Source organism: Psammomys obesus, unplaced genomic scaffold, assembly GCF_907164565.1.
Source record: "Psammomys obesus unplaced genomic scaffold, mPsaObe1.curated_primary_1811, whole genome shotgun sequence".
NCBI lineage: Eukaryota > Metazoa > Chordata > Mammalia > Rodentia > Muridae > Psammomys > Psammomys obesus.
Window position 1 is genome coordinate 10493758 of NW_026596166.1, and position 21140 is coordinate 10514897.

General features: G+C 40.2%; 1 protein-coding gene and 1 pseudogene across 1 annotated transcript; one reads left to right on the forward strand and one right to left on the reverse strand.

Moving 5' to 3' along the window:
- The first annotated feature begins 35 nt into the window (after positions 1 to 35).
- Positions 36 to 20760, forward strand: Sav1 (salvador family WW domain containing protein 1). Its single transcript, XM_055595353.1, has 5 exons — positions 36 to 175; positions 1740 to 2186; positions 11612 to 11882; positions 17660 to 17803; positions 20446 to 20760. The coding sequence occupies exons 1-5, from the start codon at positions 82 to 84 to the stop codon at positions 20651 to 20653; spliced, it is 1164 nt and encodes a 387-aa protein (XP_055451328.1). The 5' UTR covers positions 36 to 81; the 3' UTR covers positions 20654 to 20760.
- Positions 16238 to 16950, reverse strand: LOC129667687 (heterogeneous nuclear ribonucleoprotein R-like; annotated as a pseudogene).
- Positions 20761 to 21140: the final 380 nt, after the last annotated feature.

Here is a 21140-nt window from a genome sequence, read left to right on the forward strand (position 1 = left end):
TCTCGCCCCGGACTCCGCGGGGCGGGCTCGCGGCTCTAGGCGAGCTGCTGGGGCTGGGGCGGGCGGGCGTCGTCCGCGAGGATGCTGTCCCGCAAGAAAACCAAAACCGAGGTGTCCAAGCCGGCCGAGGTGCAGGGCAAGTACGTGAAGAAGGAGACGTCGCCCCTGCTGCGGAGTGAGTGTCGCGGGCGGTGGCGGGCGGTGGCGGGCGGGGACCCCGGTGTGGGAGGGGGGAGCGCTGGACCCGGGGACGTCGGGGCGTGCCCGGTGGTTGGCGCCGCTCGCCTGCGCTCCAAGCGGCAGCACCCCGGAGTCCTTCGTGCAGAGGCCGAGAGGCTGGGACTGTGCTAGCTCGCTTCCCAGAGCAGGCTCGCCGCCCCAGTATCCGGCTTTGCTCCTAAGATTGCGAAAAAGCCGCGTACTCGGAATAGTGTCTGCCATACAGCAGACTCTGAGTTTGACTCTGAGTTTTTTCTTTCTTTTCCTTGCGTATCCAGAACAGTTCTGGGGAAGAGCTAATCCTTTGGTTCTCATTCTAGGAGCTGGGCCCCTTGTGTAAGTTTCCTTCTTGGAAGCTGGTAGCAACCGTGTGACTTCAATTAAGCATTACCTCATATCGTAGCTGGGAAAGCCCTTGACAAAAGTTCCTAGTATTCGTCCACGATCACGCAGAAAGGGGTGGAGAGCGTGTTTTTTCCGCTGTGACCGTGTGCCGAGCCTTCCAGATTGTGTGGGAGCTGCCGTGCTTGACAACAAAGTTGGTGGGGTGGATACGTCAGTGACTTGAAATTATTTTTAGTAGCCTGCCCTTCTGTTTTTAAGTCACGGCTTGCTTTCTGCTGCAAATAAAGTTTATTAAACATTATTTGAAATCACGCAGTATGTTGAGGTGAATCTTTTAGTGAACGACCTGATACAGAGTTTCTGTCATCGACTGTAAATTATTCCAATATTAAGTTATTCTGGTGTTATCTTGACACTTCTGATATCATTTACTTAATGAATTCAGAAAATGTGCTCCATACCCAGATTTCTTCGCGTTTTAAAGGTAGTTGCTTTCTCTCTAAGAACGGCTAAGCTGTCCGCAGGTTCTGTTTTCAGCAGCCCATTATCTTGTTTTGAGTTATCTGTTCTTAAAGGAGCCATAATTCCAAGTTTGTGTTGCTTTTCAGTAGATTCGGCATTTGTGTGCATCTTGGGATTAGATGATTTTATTTTTTAATTTTCACACCGAAAGGCTTTACTTTCTAGTTTTGATCATCGTACTTAGAACTGGGAAATTCCAAGAGTAGAAAAACTATTAATATAAAAATCTTTTGAAAGAAATCTGCCTTTGCATGTTTTGGAGGGACATTTTTTATTTTAATAAGACTGTTTGCATGAATAAAGATTCTTGATAATACTAAAACCAAGTGAACACAACCAATGATGCTGGCAACTGCACTGGTTTGTTAGATTATTTTCAGTCTTTACTGACATTGTACTATATTATATATGGCGATGTGTGGCATCCATTCGATTGTAGCTGAGCCTACACCTAGCACATTCATGCAGATTATAAATTTATTTGCTCGGGAAAATAATCTCAACTTAAAGTAGTACTCGTATTGTCTTAAAATTTAAAATTTGTTTTCTTAAGCCCTGTCTTATTCTGATCTCAGGAAAGTAGACAAATGAATAACTTTTGAAGAATGTACATACTTGTTGAAATGGTGATTTTATTCTTTGTTTTATTGTAGATCTCATGCCTTCATTTATTCGGCATGGTCCAACAATTCCAAGACGGACTGATATCTGTCTTCCAGATTCAAGTCCTAATGCTTTCTCAGTTTCTGGAGATGGAGTAGTTTCAAGAAACCAGAGTTTTCTGAGAACTCCAGTTCAAAGGACGCCTCATGAAGTCATGAGAAGAGAAAGCAATAGACTGTCTGCGCCTTCTTCTTACCTTGTCAGGAGCCTGGCAGATGTTCCTCGAGAGTATGGCTCATCACAGTCATTTTTAACAGAAGTTAATTTTGCTGTTGAAAATGGAGACTCTGGTTCCCGATACTTTTATTCAGATAACTTTTTTGATGGTCAAAGAAGGCGGCCACTTGGAGACCGTGCACAAGAAGATTACAGATACTATGAATACAGCCATGATCTCTTCCAGAGAATGCCACAGAATCAGGGGAGGCATGCATCAGGTAACTTGACATATAAATAGCACATTGGTCGATTCTTACTGAAAACTTCGATTTAAAAGATCTTCTGTGGATTTTCTTGGAAGGCAAACAAAACAACTAGAGAAAAAAGTTTCCATTTTGCCTTTTGCCATTCTTGCTTCCACCTGCTTGCTAGTAGTTTTTAGCCTATGATGAAGGACAGAATTTTTATGTCTGTTTACTATGTCATCATATTAAGCTTGGTGTTTATCTCAAAGACCTTCTGTTATTACAGTGGGCCTTAAAAATGTGAAAAATTTAATGTCTCTGGTTAGATTGAAATTAGATTTAGGTTTGGTAGAACAAGAAGGATAAGTCTGCAGGCAAATTGGTCTTAACCCTAGGAAAGAAAAACAGGAGGAATTGACTGTTAGGTGTACATAGTGTGAGCAATTGCTTACTTAGTGATCTGGCTCTCTAAACCTGACTTTTTGTGGTCAATAACTATTTCCCGGGTTGGTCAAAAAGACTTAACAGATGGTTAAAATTATGTGTGAAATGTGCCTTTTTGTAACAGGCAGGAAATATTGATTATGTAATTAAGAAAGCTGCATGTTCTTTACGTCCTGACCTGGAAGAATTCCTCCAAGGAGGGGATTAAAGGATGTGGCAGCTCCACTTGATTTCTTAAGTGCTCATTTCTGTAGATGAACTGGTGCAAGCTGAGAAGAAAACTTTTATCCCACTTAATAAGATAAATGTGTAAGGCTGATTTGCTTTTCAGTGGTCGCAGCTTCTAATAAACTGACTTAACAGTTTGGAACACAACTGTTTTCGCCATAGTAAAATAGTTTCCATTTAATATTATGTGTTTACCATTTCCTTGATCCTCTTGGGATGCCTTGTTTAGGGAGACAAAACCAGCATACACACACCAGCCCTGGCACAACTGATGCTTCTATTTGGTGGGGTCAGAAGAAAGATCAGTGTAACTGGAATACTTAAAGGAATGCATGCTCAAAGGAGCGGGTAGAACTTGATGTAGGCTTTGAGCATGAACTTGACATTAATAGGGTAGATGAATGACATTTAAGTGGAAACTTGGGAATACCCACTGCAAATAGTAGTGGTGGTTTACATTAAATGGACCACATTACTACCTATTTTAATATGATAATAGAGTGAAATGGAGATTCATGGTTCAACAGAAAGCTTAGACTTGAAACAAAGAAGCCATTGTATATTTCAAGATCAATGCTTGGAGAGATGGCTCAATCGTTAAGAGCATTGGCTGAGCACTTTCAGAGGACTTGGTCCATTTCCTTGCACCCATATGGCAGTTTACAACCTATGACTCCAGGTCAAGGGGCTTTGACACCCTCTTCTGGCCTCTGCAGGCACTAGGCATGCACGTGGGCAGTGTATGTATGTAACAGTAACTTTTATTCACTTGGTTCAGTTGCCTTAGAGGCTTACTGCCTGTCTGCTAACCTAGGCCTAGTCCTGGAGATTTGTATCCTCCATACAATCTAACCTAGGCCCAGAATGTTTTCAGCCTCTGACACTCTGACACTTAACTGCTTAATAAGCTCACACTTTCTTGTTCTTACTGAGCTTGGGCTGGCTGGTGCAACTCCGCTGTTCTGGCTCAAACTCTTCTTCCAGCTGACTTACTCAATCTGGCTTCTCTCTTGGCCCCTGAATTGTTCTGCTTGGCCTTGAACTAACTTCCAACAATCTGCTCTAATCTCTTGGCTCCTCATTCTTTGGCTAATTCGGTCTTCACTTGAGTTCTCTCTTTGCCACCTGTCTCTGTTACCATCCTGGTAAAATTGCATCTCTCTCTCTCATTGCCTCTTAAATAGCCTCCTTTTCCTCTCTCCCTATTCTGTCCGATCTTCTCTAATTCATTTTTGCCTCCCAATTAGACATCATTTTCAAACATGGGTGCTCCCTTCCTCAAACTAACTTTACCTCCATTGGTTGGGATTGAATGCATATACCACCACACCTGGACCTATGCTTTTCTTTACCTGAAACTTGCTCTGTACCAGGCTGGCCTCAAACTCAGATCTGCTTGCCTGTCTTGTGGATTAAAGGAGTGTTTATATTCCAGTCAATTCACACAGACCCAGAAGGTTTTTGTATGTGATCTCTCACCAGAGCGGCCATGTTCTGAGTTAAAATTCCTCTACATATGTACACTGCCCTTGGGTACTAAGAGAGCACCTGACCCCCTGGAAGTAGAGTTATAGGCAGTTGTAAGCTGCTACATGGGACTTGGGAACAAATCTCAAGTCCTCTTGCAAGACTAGCAAGTGTTCCCAACCCCAGCCATCTCTAGTCCACAGTGTTTAATATTTTAAAGGAAGTCAATGAAGATAGCTTCAGACACTTGGAAGGCACAAGGGTAAAGCGGGACACATCCATATTCATAGAACTAGGCCCCTAGTAGAGTTGGAGAGATAAGGGAGAAAGAAGAGTCAGATATGATTAGCATAGCGCCTTGGTACAAAGGGAATACTTGATAAAATAAATGAGTTAATTCAGAGGTTCCAAATCTGGAGCCTGATGACATTTGTCAGCTGAAGGAAAACAGAAGTAATAGCTGTGTTTATTGTTAATGTAGATCAGTGATTTGCTACCTTTCTAGTGTTGCAATCCTTTAATACATTCCTCAGGTTGTGGTGATCCCAACCATAAAATTATTTTGTTGCACTTCACATTCCTCAGGTTGTGGTGATCCCAACCATAAAATTATTTTGTTGCACTTCGTCACTATAATTTTGCTACTGCTGAAAATCATAATGTAAACATTTGTTGTTTTTTTTTCTGATGGCCTTTTTTCTGATGGCCCTGTGAGAAGGCTGTTTGACCTCCAACAGGATTGTGACCCACAGGTTGAGAACTGATGCTATTACGCTGCGTTCAGTTCTTACACTCACTTTCCCATTTGTGTATTGCACACATCACTGATAGCTCAGATTGAATATCCCAGTTCCAGAAATCTGACCTGGGAAATGATCGAAAATCCGTTTTTTTGAGCATGAATATGACACCACACCAACACAATGTTTAAAAATTGTTTTGTGTGTATGCGCGTGCATGTGTGTGTATGTGTGTGCGTTTACAGTCTCACTGTATAGTCTTGGCTAGTCTGGAATTCACTATATAGCCCAAACTAGCTTCAGTCTTGCAATGATCCTCCTGCCTCTCTTCCTAATGCTGGGATTACAGGAGTAAAACCTCTCATAATTCGTTGGTAGATATACTGAAAATACTATATGAGATTATCTTGAGGCTATTTTTATAAGAGATATGCAAAACATACACAAATTTGATGTTCAGATTTGGTGAGAATATCTAGGATATTACACACATACCAGTTCCAAAATCCAAAACACTGTGGCCACAGGCATCTAGATAAGGGATACTCAATCTATAATTCTTTTCTTCCTTAACTTTCCATATTTTAAATATGAAGACATGAAATAACAAGTTGAAATCTTGTCTTAAAACTCTGATTTGTAAAATATAATTGAGGAAATAATATAAATTTCTACCAATCTCTCCTAGGAGCAGTTGGATCTGGCTTTTATAATAAAGGCAGATTTTAAAACAACTTTCCAATCCCAAATAGAAAGTATAAGGTGTGGGGAGCCCCCTCAGTCAGTAGAGGGTGAGCTGAGCATGCATGAGGATCTGAACTCAGATCCTCAGACCCTTGCCAGGAGTGGTGGCTTGCTCTTGTAACCCAGTGTGGTTGGTGAGGAGGAAGAGATAGATGGATCCCTGAAGCTCAGTGGCCAGCCAGCCTGGCTGATTCAGTGAGATACACTATCTCAACAAAGAAGCTTGGAGAGCAGGTGAGGAAAGGCACCTGATCTAAACCCCAAGCCTCTTTGGGCCTCCACAAGCACATGTACTAACATGAATGTGTGCACATGTACACAGTCACACTGTTATATAAACATACACACAAATTACAAGATAATGGGCATTTTCCTAAATAAAACATTACCTTAAACGGAAGATTTGAGCTGAGTGGTGTTGGCACATGCCTTTAATCTCAGCAATTAGAAGGGAGAGATGGGAGGATCTCTTAGTTTGAGGCCAGCCTGGTTTACAGAGTGAGTTCCAGGATAGCCAGGGCTACTCAGAGAGACCCTATCTCGAAAAACAAAACAAAACAAAAGTAAGATTTGATTTTAGGTTATAACCAACCTCTGCTTTTAATGTCAGTAGGCTTTTATTCTAAGTCTTTTGTAAAACAAACAAAAAACTATTTGCTTTTTAATTTTTAAAAATGATGTCTGACTTAGTTTGAGTTGCTGTTGATATGATAAAACACCATGACCAAAGCAGTTTGGGGAGGGAAGGGTTTATTTGGCTTACACTTCCACATCATGACTGAAGGGAGGGAGGACTGAAACTCAAGTTGGGCAGGAATCTGGAGGCTGGAGTTGATGCAGAAGCCATGGAAGGGTGCTGCTTACTGCCTTGCTCCCCATGGCTTGCACAGCCTGCTTTCCTATAGAATCCAGGAGCACCAGCCCAGGGATGGTCCCACCCTCAAAGATCTGGCCCCTCCCACATTGATCACTGAGAAGTGCCCTCCAGGCTTGTCTACAGCCCAGTCTTATAGAGGCATTTTCTTAACTGAACCTCCTCTCTGATGATTCTGTCAGTATGTGCACATGTACGCATGTGAGTACCTAGTGTCTGTGTGTATATGTGTAAGAGAGACAGGCGGACAGGAGGAATGTGTGTGTGTTGGGGGGGTTGTGTTCATATGTGTGGACATTAAAGGACAACTTGCAGGAACTGGTTGTCTCCTTCCACCTTGTGGGTCCTGGGGATCAAACTCAGGTCATCTGGCTTAGTAGCAAGAACTTTTATTCTCAGAGACCAATGGAGCCCCATAAGTTTTCCTCCTGGCCAGCCTAGCTGAATTGATGAATTGGTCCTAAACTTGTTTTTAAAGTTTTAAAAATCACCAAAGAAATAAAATTATAAAAATCTCAAACTGAAGGAATCAGACTTTATTCAAAAATACTTAGGCATTTATTCCAGTAAATGTGCAAGCATTTAGTTAACTAGAATCATGTTGTGAGAAGCTCTTTAGAGACAGAGCTGTACCTTTGCCAAGCAAGAGAAGCAGCCACTAGTCGCCTTGGTTCAACACTAAAAGCCCTTTACCAACATCCTAATGTAACACAGAACGTAGTATTTGGTATCTGTTACTGTGGTCCTTGTGGAACTCATTAGCGATCCATAATCCACTTTTCTGTCTTTAGGAACTACTGAATTTGGAAACCAGAATTTTTAAGTGCTGTTTACTCATGTAGGTCTCAGGAGTCTTTCTGGTTGTTAGGGTCTTCAAAGGCATATTCAGTGAAGGGGTCTTCAAAGGCATATCCAGTGAAGCTTGGTAAAGATAAAGTACTAAAAAAAAAAAAAAAAGATAAAGTTGAATCCTATCATTAGCTTGTGAATGCTTACTTTTTATTTACTGGAACATATTTGTACACCACAGCCATACAAATAGAAGCGGTTCATTTATGAATAAATGCCAGTTACTATTTTCTGGGACTAATTTAAATTATGGAAAACTAACTTTTTTTTTTTTTAAATTGTAGCTCAGAAACTGAAGTTCTTATCTTTTTCATAGTGCTTAATTCAAAATTGGTAGCTTGCTTGCTTTTACTGACGGCAGCTTTGTTTTTCCTTGAACAGTAATTATTTATCTTTGTTGCTAAAATGATGTGCTTAGTCATGTTCACTACTTGATCTTGTACTGTATGGACTTAGGTAAAATCACTTTCTTACACCTTTTTTTTCCTATCATGTGAAATGGTAATGAGTCTCCGCTGGAGTCCTCATCCCTGTGGTAGAGTGGACATTTATTCCATAAGTTCTAGAGATGTGTTGTGACTGGTTTCTCTTGCGATGTTAAGTTTGACCAAGCTCTGGATGTCAGCCTGGTTATCAATAAGTCCTCTTGCAGCAGGCTTACCTGTTGTTTTCGGGTAGTTAGTAATAATCCTTTCTGTTGGGTATTGCAGACTGTGATACTTTAATTCTGTCATTTCATTGGATTTACTAGTTGGAGTTCTAAACAGTTTTCTTTTATAAGAGCTGGGGTGGTTATTCATTTAGGAAAAATGGTGTACACATTAGGTCTCTGTTTACTATTTTCAGAGTAATGGAGTGGTACCTTAGCCACTTTGAAGCAAGTCAGGAATTTTTTTGTGGGGTATCTTCATAACCTCATAGGTAAGTTTTTAATCACAGTATTTATTTAGGTTTAACTAGTTTTCTTCATTAAGATTCATTTTCTGTTCCAAGATCCATTCATATCTTTGTAGCCTTTTGTGGTCTCTGTCACAGTCTCAGTTTTTTATTTTCTGTGATCCTGATAGTGTAGATGAGTTCATGCCAGTATGAATTTTATCTGATACTTTCCTCCTCCTTCCACTGAGCTAATTTTACTGGCTTTGATAGTGGGGGAGGAGAGAAGCTGTGAAGGAAGAAGGGAGAGGGGTGGAGGAAGGAGAGAAAAATCTATTGTGTGAAGAAGTACGTGATCTCCATGCAGATTCTCTGTTGCCCTGCACTCTTGTCCTCCTTTTAGACCCCTGGTTTTGGGTGGTAGCCGCTATCACTAATACACTATTAGTGAAGAAGACCAGTATATTGAGCTTCCCCTGTTGTGATGGGATATCTAAATATGTGCAGTTCTTCTGTGAGGATCGACACAGCTGACGTTTTCACTAAGGAAGTCTGCTTTTTTTCTCATTTGGGCTATTTATATTTAAGGTTACGATGTGATTCTGAGTCGCAAATTATCTAAGTTGTTACAACTTTGGACATTAGAAACTTTCTAGATTTTTCTGGGACAACAGACTGTTAAGCTTATCCTGAGATTCCTGACCCAGACCAAGGACTAGTTGTGTCTTCAAGGTGAACTTGTAGATGTTAGGGTACTACATTGCTGAGGGGTACTTCTGTTGGACTGCTCCCTTGTGGACACTAAGGTCCCCTCAGGATTGGTCTCCTTCAGTCTTCATTGTTTGTGCTTTCTAATGTGCCTGGGTGGTTGGATGTTGCAGACTCCTTTGGTGCCTGCCGTGTGTCACACTTGGAATCAACCATTGACTCACGGTACCCTCAAGGAGCTCTGGTTCCTTTTCAGAGGGGTTGGCATGTGGAGTTTTGAGATCGCAGCCTATTGCTACTGAATTTGTTGCTGCTGGATAGATTATTGCTTCCAGATTTTTCAGTGGACAAATCTAGGAAAGACATTTTGGGATTTGTTTTGGAGATAGTTTTATCAATTTATACCATTGGAGACTTAAATGATTCTGGATTTTACTTTTTGCATCAAAGAACTCATTATAGAACACGTGAAGCCAACGCCCCATTTTTAAGCATGTTGAGTGTCTTGCTGTGTGGTGTTAATGTTTTGTGTATCCACATTGTGTTGCCATGCTTGCAGGTATTTTTTCATACTGAGAATAGTGATTTATTATAGTAGCTGAGGTGTCGTTCATGTGTCTGGTGTGGTGGCTTGCATCTTGACTCCCAGCACTCTAGAGGCGGAGGCAGGAACCTCTCCTACTCCCAGAACTCATGAGTTCGCGGCATTGTTCCAGGCCATCCAGGGATACAGATTCATTTCTATCATTGTCCTTCTATAAATAACCAGTTTCATTAATTTTTGTTGTATTCTTACATTTCAGCATTTTGTGAAAATAGAAACATGTATGTGTGCATATCCATATTTTTTCTCATCTCTATTCATTTTCTTTTGTATGTTGCTCTAAACTCAGTGACATGACAGACAGTTGAGTTTATGTGGGTTGGATATCAGAAGCAGCTCAGCTGGAAGTTTCTAACTGGGGCCTCACATCAAGTTGTATGGCTTCAGTTATGCCACTGTTTCACGGAGGTGGTAATAATCCACTTCCTTACATGCACATAGTTCAGAGCATTTAATTACAGCTGGAGGCCTCAGTTTCTCATTACATGCACTATTTATGACATTAGAGCAGCTGGCTTTCCCCTGAGTGATCCAAGGGGAAGGATGTGAGCTTGATAAAGACAGAGCTGCATGCATGGTGTTTCGTATCTTAATTTCAGAATTTACATACCATTTTTTCTGCCATAAATTATTGCTTGCAAAGACTGGTGAATACCAGGAAGTCTGGGATGGTAGGGCCCAGGACTATTTTAAGTTTGGCTAAATAAAGGAAGCATATTACTCGCACTTTTTTCACTCCTTGTTTCGGGTGGAGTGGGGTGGTGTGGGGACAGTTGAGACAGGGTCTCCCTCTAGCCTAGCTTGGCCTAGAACTTACTGAGCAACCTAGACTGATACCATACTTGTGGCAATTTTTCTGCCACAGTCTCCCAAGTGCTGGGATTACAGGCAAGAGTCTGCTTGCTGGTTTTCTCTTACTCTTAACTACTCTTCAGGGTAATAATTAGAGAACATGTTCATGTGTGAGGCTGTGTAGTCCAGTATTCTGCTCTGACCTACTGAGTTCACTTACCTGGTCTATATTGGTTTATCATTAGCCTTTCAATAAGGCTATGCTGCAGTGACTAGCCTTTTGCACTTAGCATTTGTATGCTGTATGTTAAGTCAATACAGTTTTAAACCACCTGCCCAAAACCTAGATTTATAAATTTACATTTCATCCTTTAGAATTTCAGGGTTTGAATAGAAGCATTTACCTTAATTTTAATGTCCTCTAAATTACTTTTTGTTATTGCTGTTTACATAGATACTGAAATGATTGACAGAAACACTGCTCTTCTAATCTAAGCAGGGATTCTGACATTTCAGCATATTATGATTGTATAATTTTAGGCAAGTTGAAAAATGAGTTTATTGCCACTCTTTAAACATTTTGCTTAGCCAGATATGTAAAATATATAGTATATATTTTAAAATATATATTTCAGTTACTTGGGAACTTGATTTTTTTTTTTTTGAGTTTTAAAGCCATAATAAGTGGTGTTACTTCATTAACTTCTGTTTTTAGTTGTGTTCAGGATGTGACTGATTTATTTGTATATTTACTGCATAAACTGCCTTGGTGATTTACTTAATGATTCTAGGGCACAGCTAGATTCTTTTTATAAAATTATACACTGGGAATGGTTTTACAAGTTTACTTTTGCTTTTTTTGTTTTTGTTGTTAAAGAGGAAATGTCAGATCTTAAATCTTGATTAAGATTTTTCCTTTCTTCACTTTTCCTTTTAGTAGTATAAATATTTAAGTGCTTCTGGGCCTTGGTGATAGATGATTCAAACCAACAATCCAAAGCTCATATTCCTCTCAAAATTAGGTTGTTCTTTCTCTTTCTGATTAAATAGTAGTGGCGAATTTTGTGGAAAACTTATACTGATATATTTAAACAGATATTCTAACACTTGTTCAATTTCCTTTTGTCCTCAGGTATTGGGAGAGTTGCTGCTACATCTTTAGGGAACTTAACTAACCATGGATCTGAAGATTTGCCCCTTCCTCCTGGATGGTCTGTGGACTGGACGATGAGAGGGAGAAAATACTACATAGATCATAACACAAACACAACTCATTGGAGTCACCCTCTTGAACGAGAAGGACTTCCTCCTGGATGGGAACGAGTGGAGTCATCAGAATTTGGAACCTATTATGTGGATCACACAAATAAGAGAGCTCAGTACAGGCACCCCTGTGCTCCCAGGTAGAGTAGCAGTTTCATTTTCAGCTTTCTGTTTTAAAAGCATCCTATGTTAGATTTTGATCTCACATTTTTTGAAGAGATAAGCATCTTGAAGCTTGAGATTTTAAGTAGTTCTCAAATTTTATATTTATCCTAAATATATTTTAGTAATGAATGATTTTAATAAGTCTTAAAAAATATTTTCTCTTTGAGCAGCTTGAAACGAATGTATATTTGTGATTACATTCCACTTAGAAGAGATGTCAGAATATTTTTGTTGTAGATAGCAATAAATTGAAGCTAATACACCTATCTCTTCATCTTAAGTTCCCATAAGTCAGACCCACCTCCTCCTAAGTCAGAATAGACTTTGAAATTTTGATATTATCTTACTGTTTGTATTCAACTTCAGTCATGATTTTTTGTTGTTTCTTACTGAAGTAAAAGTTGGAATGCAACAAAATATTCTAGCTTTTTAATAAATATAAACAATAATTTTTGGGCTGTTTTGAATGATACTTAAGCCTTGTGCTATCTAATGCTGTAGTCAGTTGTCATATGTGGCTGAGGAACACTTGAGACTTGATTAATCCAACTGAGATTGCTGTTTATGTGTAGATACTACTTCAGAGTACATACAAACCCACATTAGCTTAAGAGTGAAGAACAAATAGTTTACCAAAATCATCTTTAAGCTGCCAGAACTGAGTACAAGGGATTACAATGTTACAAGCACGTTGATACTGCCTGGGATTACCTGACCTAATACAATTTGTTGGTTATGGTGGATATCTGTAATTTAGAGCCATTAAGATCATGAGAATACATTTGAGAATTACCTCCTAAAGGGATGACATTATTGGTGTATTGTTTTAAGTGATTTAGTGATTCAAACTTGAAACTTTTTTTTTTTTTTCCAATGATTGCATTTAATAGCACTTAGTCAGTCAGTGTTTACTGAGTGACTTCATGAAGTTGTTGAACTAAGGCCCTGTTTATGGTTTGAGGTCACATAGTAGCAATCTCTACAACCAGATTTGAAAAGTTACTTCGTTTATCTCAACCTTGTATTACTGTGGAGTTTTGATGGTTCACAAAGCATTTTAACAAACAATTGCTTCTCTTAGCAGTTCAGCAGATGTTAGGCAGGAAAAACTAGCACTCTGCAGTTCACATAGTAGTATCGGTAGCTGTTTGGTTGGATGGCACAGTCTTTACACAGAACTTGTGACTTACATTTGTTCATTCTTGGGAAACGTCATCTGTGTTAAAAATTTATTTGTCCACTTACAATTAAGGAGGTTTAGTGAAGTAATGGCAGTTCTACCCACATTTCATACAAATTATAGGTGGTTAAACTGAATTTAAAACACAGTAAGCATGGTCACTCACACCTTTAATCTTAGAACTTGGGAGACTGAGCCAGGTGGAGGAACTCTTTGAGTTCAAGGCCAGCCTGGTCTACAGAGTCCTAGGTAGACATTGTCTCAAAACTACAACAAAACAAAAACACAGGCATATTTGATTTCAAAGCATATGGTATCAATTACCATTTCCCTTTTGAACCTACTTATTAAAAATGTTGAAGATATTCTTCGGTGCATCAAGTACATTGTTGGGGTTGGAGAGATGTCTCGGTCATAAAGAACACTGGCTGTTTTTTCAGAGGTCCTGAGTTTGGTTCCTAGCACCTTCATTGATATCTTACAGTTGCCTGTTACTTTAGCTCCAAGAGATCTGATACCGTCTTCTGGGCTCCAGGGGTAAACACACATGGACGCACATACACACAAAATCTTAAAATAAACTGAACTGTTAACTATGGAATAATCTAGACCTTACTTTAATGCAAGCTAAGAAAGCAGTGACCTTTTAAATATTCACATGTCTTTTATGTTTAGAGGCAGGCTCATTTTAGTTTTGTTCTTATGTCTGAAATTGCGTAGTTTGGTTTCCCAGAATTCCCTCCAGCTTGCAGGTGTTCAGTACTTTGCACAGCATCCCTCCGTGAACATCTCCCTCCTATGTAACCACCCTCCCTGCTCGGCTTACACAGGCTGTTAGAGCTAACTGAAACATGATCCTTTGTAACTCTCTGATTTAAGGTAGGCTCTCCTCAACTCCCAGCTGTTTTCCTAACCTGGCCTAGTGCCCAGCAAGAGTCCTGTGGCAGCACAGACCCCACCCTCATCTTTCAGTCAGCAGGAGGAAGAAAAACATCTTCTGTTGTCATTGTTTAGAGAAAAGCTATAACCCTTTACAGTTTAAATGTTAGCAAATTACTAGTTTTTTGCAGAAATCTGCGCTTGTAATTTAAGCCTTGTATAAAGGTTACAACTAAGATTCAACTTTTTATCACCTTTAAAGCTGTCCTTAAAAGAAATAATTACTTGCCAGAAGAAATGCTTTAAAATATGGAAGAAATTAACTTCGTTTTTTTGGTGGTTGTTGCTTGTTTTTCTCTCTCTCTTTTTTTTTTTTAAATTTCCATAAACAAGAAATTGGAAATACAGTCACATCAAAGAACAAATTGTCAAGGCTTTGACATGTAAGCCAAACAAATTTTGTAGGGCAGATTTCAAAAAGGTATGAAATTATAATAGCTTTAAAACACAGTGAATCTGCTTCTAGGAAAGGAAAACATATAGTTGTAGCTTATTTTCAATAAAAAAAAAATCTGTTTGCTTTAATTTTTTTAGACTACTATAGCAAAGCACTAGTTCGTACTTTCTGTTGTTTTTTTTTATTTAATTAAATTTTTATTTTTTATATTTAGTTTATTTACTTTGTATCCCAGCTGTAGCCCCCTCCCTCATTCCCTTCCAATCTCACCTTCCCTCCCTCATATCCCATGCCCCTCACCGCGTCCACTGAAAGGGGAGGTCCTCCTCCCCTTCCATCTAGTTTATACTTTTATTTACAGTATACTTCACACACCTGCGAAATCTGTTCCAAACCCAGAAAAACAACTGCCCAAGCCAAAGGTTCTGATTTAACAGATTGTTTTGAAGTTAAATGAAGCCTGGAACAATAAAAGCATTGTGACCCCAGAACAAGGGAACTCTGCAAGCCCAATAATGTCCAAGAGCATTTATGAAAAGAAAAATAAAAAGCCTTAAGTATTATACACAATAGTGACTTCTTCAGCCGAATACAAATGGCAACATACTGTTAAAGATGATAGTTATGCCAGTTTTTTTTCTGAAGAATGTGAATCTAGAACCAATCATATCTTGTCAGTATCATTTTCAAGTCCTTTTCTATTTACACTGATAAAATTCTTGGTTGTCATTATTGTAAATAGTTTCCACCTCCTTGAGACGGCTGCTGCTCTGAGTCAGGCACCCCAGTTCTCTTGGTTGTTGGCCTTATGACACCTAAATCAGGCTGGCTGTCCCCACCTGCTTTCCTCTTGCCTCCTACATTGCCCCTTCGATTGCCCTGAGTCCCATGGTCCACGGCTTCTGCTGTTCTACAGGACCCCCTCTGCCACTCCTTGAGGCTCTTGGTAGGCCAAATGTGCTCCTTCTGGATAGCTAGCTGTCTTCTAGAGTGGTGCTCCCTGCACTCTCCCTTCTCCTCCTCTTCCTCTTCATTGTAAGCCATCATCTTAGCTGTAGTAGGGATCTTCATAGCCTCCATGATAATCCTGATAATCTGGAGGTAGCTGTATCTACCTTCCCCTCCCCCATGGCTGTGACATCTCATTTTGGGAGGAGGTGAGAGTCATTATCTCCATATGTAGTGTTTCTGGAGGCCTGTCTAGGAGCTTGGCTTTTTTGTCTGGTGGCTTAGCTAAGACAATTTTAATTTCTTTCCCTTCTGTTTCTTTTCCATTCATTTCATCCAGAGCATTAACAGCAGCTCTTCTGTCTCCAAAATGAACAAATGCATAATCTTTCAACTTCTTCACTCTCCCCAGTGTTCCAAGCTCAGAAAATTACTTTTTCAGTCAGTCTTATGTCACTATAGTTGCCAAGTTTATAAAAAATGAAACTTTCATGGTAGCTGTAACTTCTGGATCTGGTTCTTGCACAGGGTCAGCCCATTCAGCTGGGTCTTAGTTAGGGTTTCTACTGCTGTGAAGACACACCACAACCATGACAACTTTCTAAAAGTTTATAAAACTTTATAAAAGGAAAACACAGAATTTGGGCTGGCTTATAATTCAGACATTTAATCCACTATCATCATGGCAAGGAGCATGGTGGCACGGAAGCAGACATGGTGCTGGAGAGGCAGCTGGGAGTTCTACACCTGTATCCACAGGCAGCAGGGAGAGAGACCCTGGGCCTGGCTTGAGCACCCGAAATGTCAAAGCCTACCCCCCGATGACCCACTTCCTCCAACAAGACTATACCTCCCAGTAGTGCCATTCCCTGGTGACCAAGCATTCAAATCTGTGAATCTCTGGGGCCATTCCTATTCAGCGCACACTCTTGCTTTCCCACTCTTCAGCTGGCATCTGCACGTGCTGCTGACTTGTGCTCTTCATTCTTCTTGTCATCAGCTGATGATCGTGAATCGCGCCCACCAAACCCTCAGTTACACCTGAAACTTTCCTGAACTCTTCCACAATGTTTTCTTTAGTCTTATTCTTTAGAGTGGATCTAACAAAAAGTATGCTGCTCGCCAATACACACTGCCAGGTATTTGCTGGGACAAATTCCATAGCTCTTACGCAGTAGAACTGCTTCCTGGGTGGCTTCCTTTCACAGAAGGTGATAAATGCATAGCCTTTGTTTTGACCAGAGGGGCTCCATCATGAGATGTAGATCCCAGATAGGACCAGCCTTCTCACAAAGGGGTACCAGCTCATCCCCACACAAGTCTCTTGGGATTTGTATTCACAAAGACCTGTTTCAGTTCCAGCTTGCACAGCTGAGTACACACCGGCTGGTGGAGGACCACCATACTTCCTCTGTCTGGTGGCTACATCCAGAGTATAACCACCTCTCAAGCAAGGCCCTGCTTGCTCTTTGTTTCATCAGGCCCCTTTGTAGACTCTTGCACCTCTTCCTGCTTCTCTCTTTGCTTGTAGGTCTTCATAACTCCACTTTTGTTTGTATAAAGTGGTGGAGGAAGACTTGCTTTGTGCTTATGCCACTTTTTCTTCTAAATGTGAGATAGTTCATGAACTATCCCTGAACTTGTTTGTAGCACAGACAGCTCCTTCTTTATGAAACTCTCAGAACATCACTTGCTCTTTTATCAAGATCATACACTACCAACCCCATCTAAAACAGTTCATCATGTCTTTCTGCCACCCTCTGTAATAGGCCTGCCTCTATCAGCGATGTGTGGTGCTCTGTGTGAGTTACACGGGAAGTATCCATGGGTTCTTCCTCTTTAACTGTATTGCCATTATATTAATTATGCTACCTCAGGCACTAAGTGTCATGGTCTGCAGTAGTCATTTTATTTTTCCTTCATAGCTTAGCTTGAAGCTTGCAGAATGGGGATGGGCCAAAGGAGTGGACACCAGAGGGGCTGAGGAGTAAACAAGGGAGAGGAGGCACCAGGATTGGGACTTGGGCCCAGGGCTCAAGGCAGGCCACAGTGAGAGCTACCCCTGGTCCAGTCCCCCTCCCCAGAGTGGGTGTTCATCTATCATTAGCAGCTTCCAAAAGAGGAGGAGGTATACTTCCATATAGACCTTTATCATGAAAAGTTCTGTTAGGGGTCGAAGATAGTCACTTTGGCCAAGAACCACACTGATTCTTAAAAGCTTCATGGTCATAATTTCTGGCCTAGGTAAAGGGCTTCTGTTTTAATAAATGTCAATTTTTTGTTCTTAGTGTGCCTCGGTATGATCAGCCTCCTCCCATCACGTACCAGCCACAGCAAACTGAAAGAAATCAGTCCCTCCTGGTTCCTGCGAATCCCTACCATACTGCAGAAATTCCTGACTGGCTTCAGGTTTATGCCCGAGCCCCTGTGAAGTAAGTGAGCACAGTCCAGTATCTTTGGGTTCTCTAACAAGCTTGACATAAAAAGTACCATGCTTAGCTCATTGGTGGTGGCACATACCTATAATGCCAGCACTGATGGGGGTGGAGCACATATATGGATATGACAGAGGCGGGCAGTTCTCTTGAGCTTGAGGCCACCCTGGTTTACAGAGTGAGCTTAAACAGCCACAAAGTCACCCTATCTCAAAAAAAAAGTACTGTGCTTTTCTTATAATATTGGGTTCTATGTAATATTTAAGAAAGGATATCAGAGCTTATAAAGTCTGACTCTGATTAGAAGTAAGAATCCTTCAAAGATACCTGAATCCTCATTACTTTGTGTGCAGAACTCTAGTAATGGATATATAATAATATCAAATATGACAAATTTAATTGTTGTTGCTTTCTTTATATTTTTATATGAGATTAACATATAACATAACATAATACAGTACTTACAATCAAAAAAAGAGTACCCAATTAAGAGCCTGGTACACTGGTGAAACAAAGCAGACACCCTGAGAATAAGCTCTTCCTTAGAAATCACCAGTGAATTTCAGAGAAATCCTAAGTAAATTAAGCTACCTGAATGGGAGACACTTGAGATGTAACTGCTTCTTCATGCAACTCCAGTTACTGTTCACGAGGAGTTAATTGCCTAGAAAGGAGAATATCCAGGTTTCTGCAAAGAAATGAGTAGTAAGTTTTCAATCTTTAAATAACAGAATAAAAATGGGAGTCCATTGAAATGCTTACTGCACCTTTGCCTCCTCTGCTGGTGTTCCTGGGGCACACACTCAAGACACAGCAACTGCTCAGTATGCTCTCTGCTTGCTTATTTATTTATTTATTTATTTATTTATTTATTTATTTATTTATTTATTTATTTGGAGCTGTGTTTTTATATTAGATAGATGATCCTTCTGAAATAAAATGGCAAGTGAGTTACCAAAGTACTCACTAGGCAGGACCTAAATTCACTAGACTTTGTAATTAAAGCTTCCTTTTATGTCTGCCCTGCAGTGATTTGAGATATGACAGTACGTAGGTACATGACTCACTGTATTTACATTCCTCTAGTAATGGACATTCACCCTGAAAACTTCCATTCTAAAGCTTCTTGGGCTATAGAACTGTCTTTCTGAACTGATAGTCACTAAACATTTAAGCTCTCAGAGTTTTTCCTCTGTAAACGAGAAAACTGACTTGTCTCATATCTTCCCTTTCGAAGTGTACCACCTTGGTTTTGTAGTTCCAACTCACCGTGAGCCACTTACGTACCTAGGGGGATTAGAGGCCTTCTAAGACACACAGAAGTATAGTGAACATGATGTCACATTGTGGAGTTTTCTTTGGATTATTCTCTCATTTTGAGTTTATTCTATGCAGAATTATTTTATTGTTAAGTATGTGTATGTATTTGTGTATGCATATGTTTAGTGTAGCTTGAGTCCAAAAGAAAGTTTTGGATTTCCTGCAGCTGGTGTTACAGGAGGTTGTGAGCTGCTTAATGAGGGTGTTAGGAACTGAACTCAGGTTCTTTGCAAGAGAGCTACATGCTCTTAACTTATGAGCCATCTCTTCAGACCCGTCTTTCTTGGTTTTAGTTCTAGTTACTCATCTTTAGGAGTAGCTGGCCTACAAATAATAATTCATCTTTTTTTTCTGCTTGGCGTAGTGAACAGTATCCTCTTATACATTTGTCAATCTGCTAGCACTAATGACACCAGTGACTCTGCTCATTTCTCTACATAATCACTTATAAGCACAGTATTCTCTCAAGTATTCTAAGATCTTACATTAACTTTGTATGAACTTACAGAGAGCAAAGGATGTGCTTTTGGGAAATTACAGACCTACTATAGTCTGGAGTTGGTATTAATGGTTGTCCAGGGCTTGATTCTTAAACACTCTTTAACCTGAGATAATATCTAAGAGCTTTTTTCCTTCCTTAAAAAAAATAGCATTTTGGGGTTGGAAAGATGGCTCAATTGTTAAGAGCACCGGCTGTTCTTGTAGAGGACCCAGGTTTGGTTCTTAGCACCCACGTGGCAGCTAGGAGATCAAGTGTCTTCTTCTGTCTTTCATAGGCACCAAGCATGCATGTGGTGCACAGACATATCACATGGGCAAAACACTCCTACATAGTCTCTCAATTAAAAACCATGTACTTAGCACTGGAGAGAGAGCATGGGCTGCTTTCGCAGAGGACCCTGGTTCAGTTCCCAGGAAACATATGGTGGCATAAAACTGTAACTCCAGTTCCAGGGGACCTGATGGCTTTCTTGGGTACCAGACATGCATATTGTGCATTTATATGTATGCAGGCAAAGCATTCACACACATGAAAAATGGAAGTGAATTTTAAAAAGAGAGGGAAGAAGGAAAATAGTGTATTTAGAGCCATGTGCATCAGCATGGTCCTGTATTCCCAGCTGTGAAGGAGGGTGAGGCAAGAGGGTACCCTGAGCCCAGGAGTGCATGGTCAGCATCAGTCCCCAGCTCAAAAAAAGCTAGTTCTACTAACTCAAATATTTAAAGTCTTACTTATAATAATATATGTAAAAATAGACCAATTCATTGTTGTGGATAGATGTGTATGTGTTATATATGAACACTATGTCTCACAACAGATATGACCACATTCTGAAGTGGGAACTCTTCCAGCTGGCTGACCTGGACACATACCAGGGAATGCTGAAGTTGTTGTTCATGAAGGAGCTGGAGCAGATCGTTAAGCTGTACGAGGCCTACAGACAGGCTCTTCTGACTGAGTTGGAAAACCGCAAGCAGAGACAGCAGTGGTATGCCCAGCAGCATGGCAAGAAGTTTTTAAGTTAACTTTATCACAATCCAAGTTTTGTAAGAGCTTTAAAATATTTTCAGGTAAATGACTGCAAACAAATACTTTGGTTAATAAAGGCAACTTACTATTTGGAATTATAAAATTCTAGTTTTACATATATTTTGTTATCAAAATTTTTCTTTTATTGAACCAAAAATTAGTTTTATCATTTAAAGGGCCAATATGGCATACGCTTCCAAATGCTGTACTAGGAAACTGCTTTGAATATTCTTGATGAAAAGGAGTCCAGAAAGAGAACATAACCAGGCATTAGACAGGAAACAATCACTCTCCTTATGAACACACCCTTCTTGTTCAGAAAAAGGAAGAGGGCAGGAGCACATTTTTTGAAAAGTTGCTTACTATGGTATCAAGTACTTTCTGGAGTAGGGTAGTTTGACCATTACCATGGGTGTAATTCAAAAACACAGAATAGGACCTGGAACCTTTGTTATGATGAACTTGTCTGTGATGTGTGTGGTC

Excerpts from the sequence above, each read along its gene's own strand:
- Sav1 (XM_055595353.1), top strand. The coding sequence starts at position 82 with ATGCTGTCCCGCAAGAAAACCAAAACCGAGGTGTCCAAGCCGGCCGAG. Across the intron at positions 176-1,739 it reads GACGTCGCCCCTGCTGCGGA|ATCTCATGCCTTCATTTATT; the intron begins GTGAGTGTCGCG and ends GTTTTATTGTAG. Across the intron at positions 17,804-20,445 it reads TATGCCCGAGCCCCTGTGAA|ATATGACCACATTCTGAAGT; the intron begins GTAAGTGAGCAC and ends GTCTCACAACAG.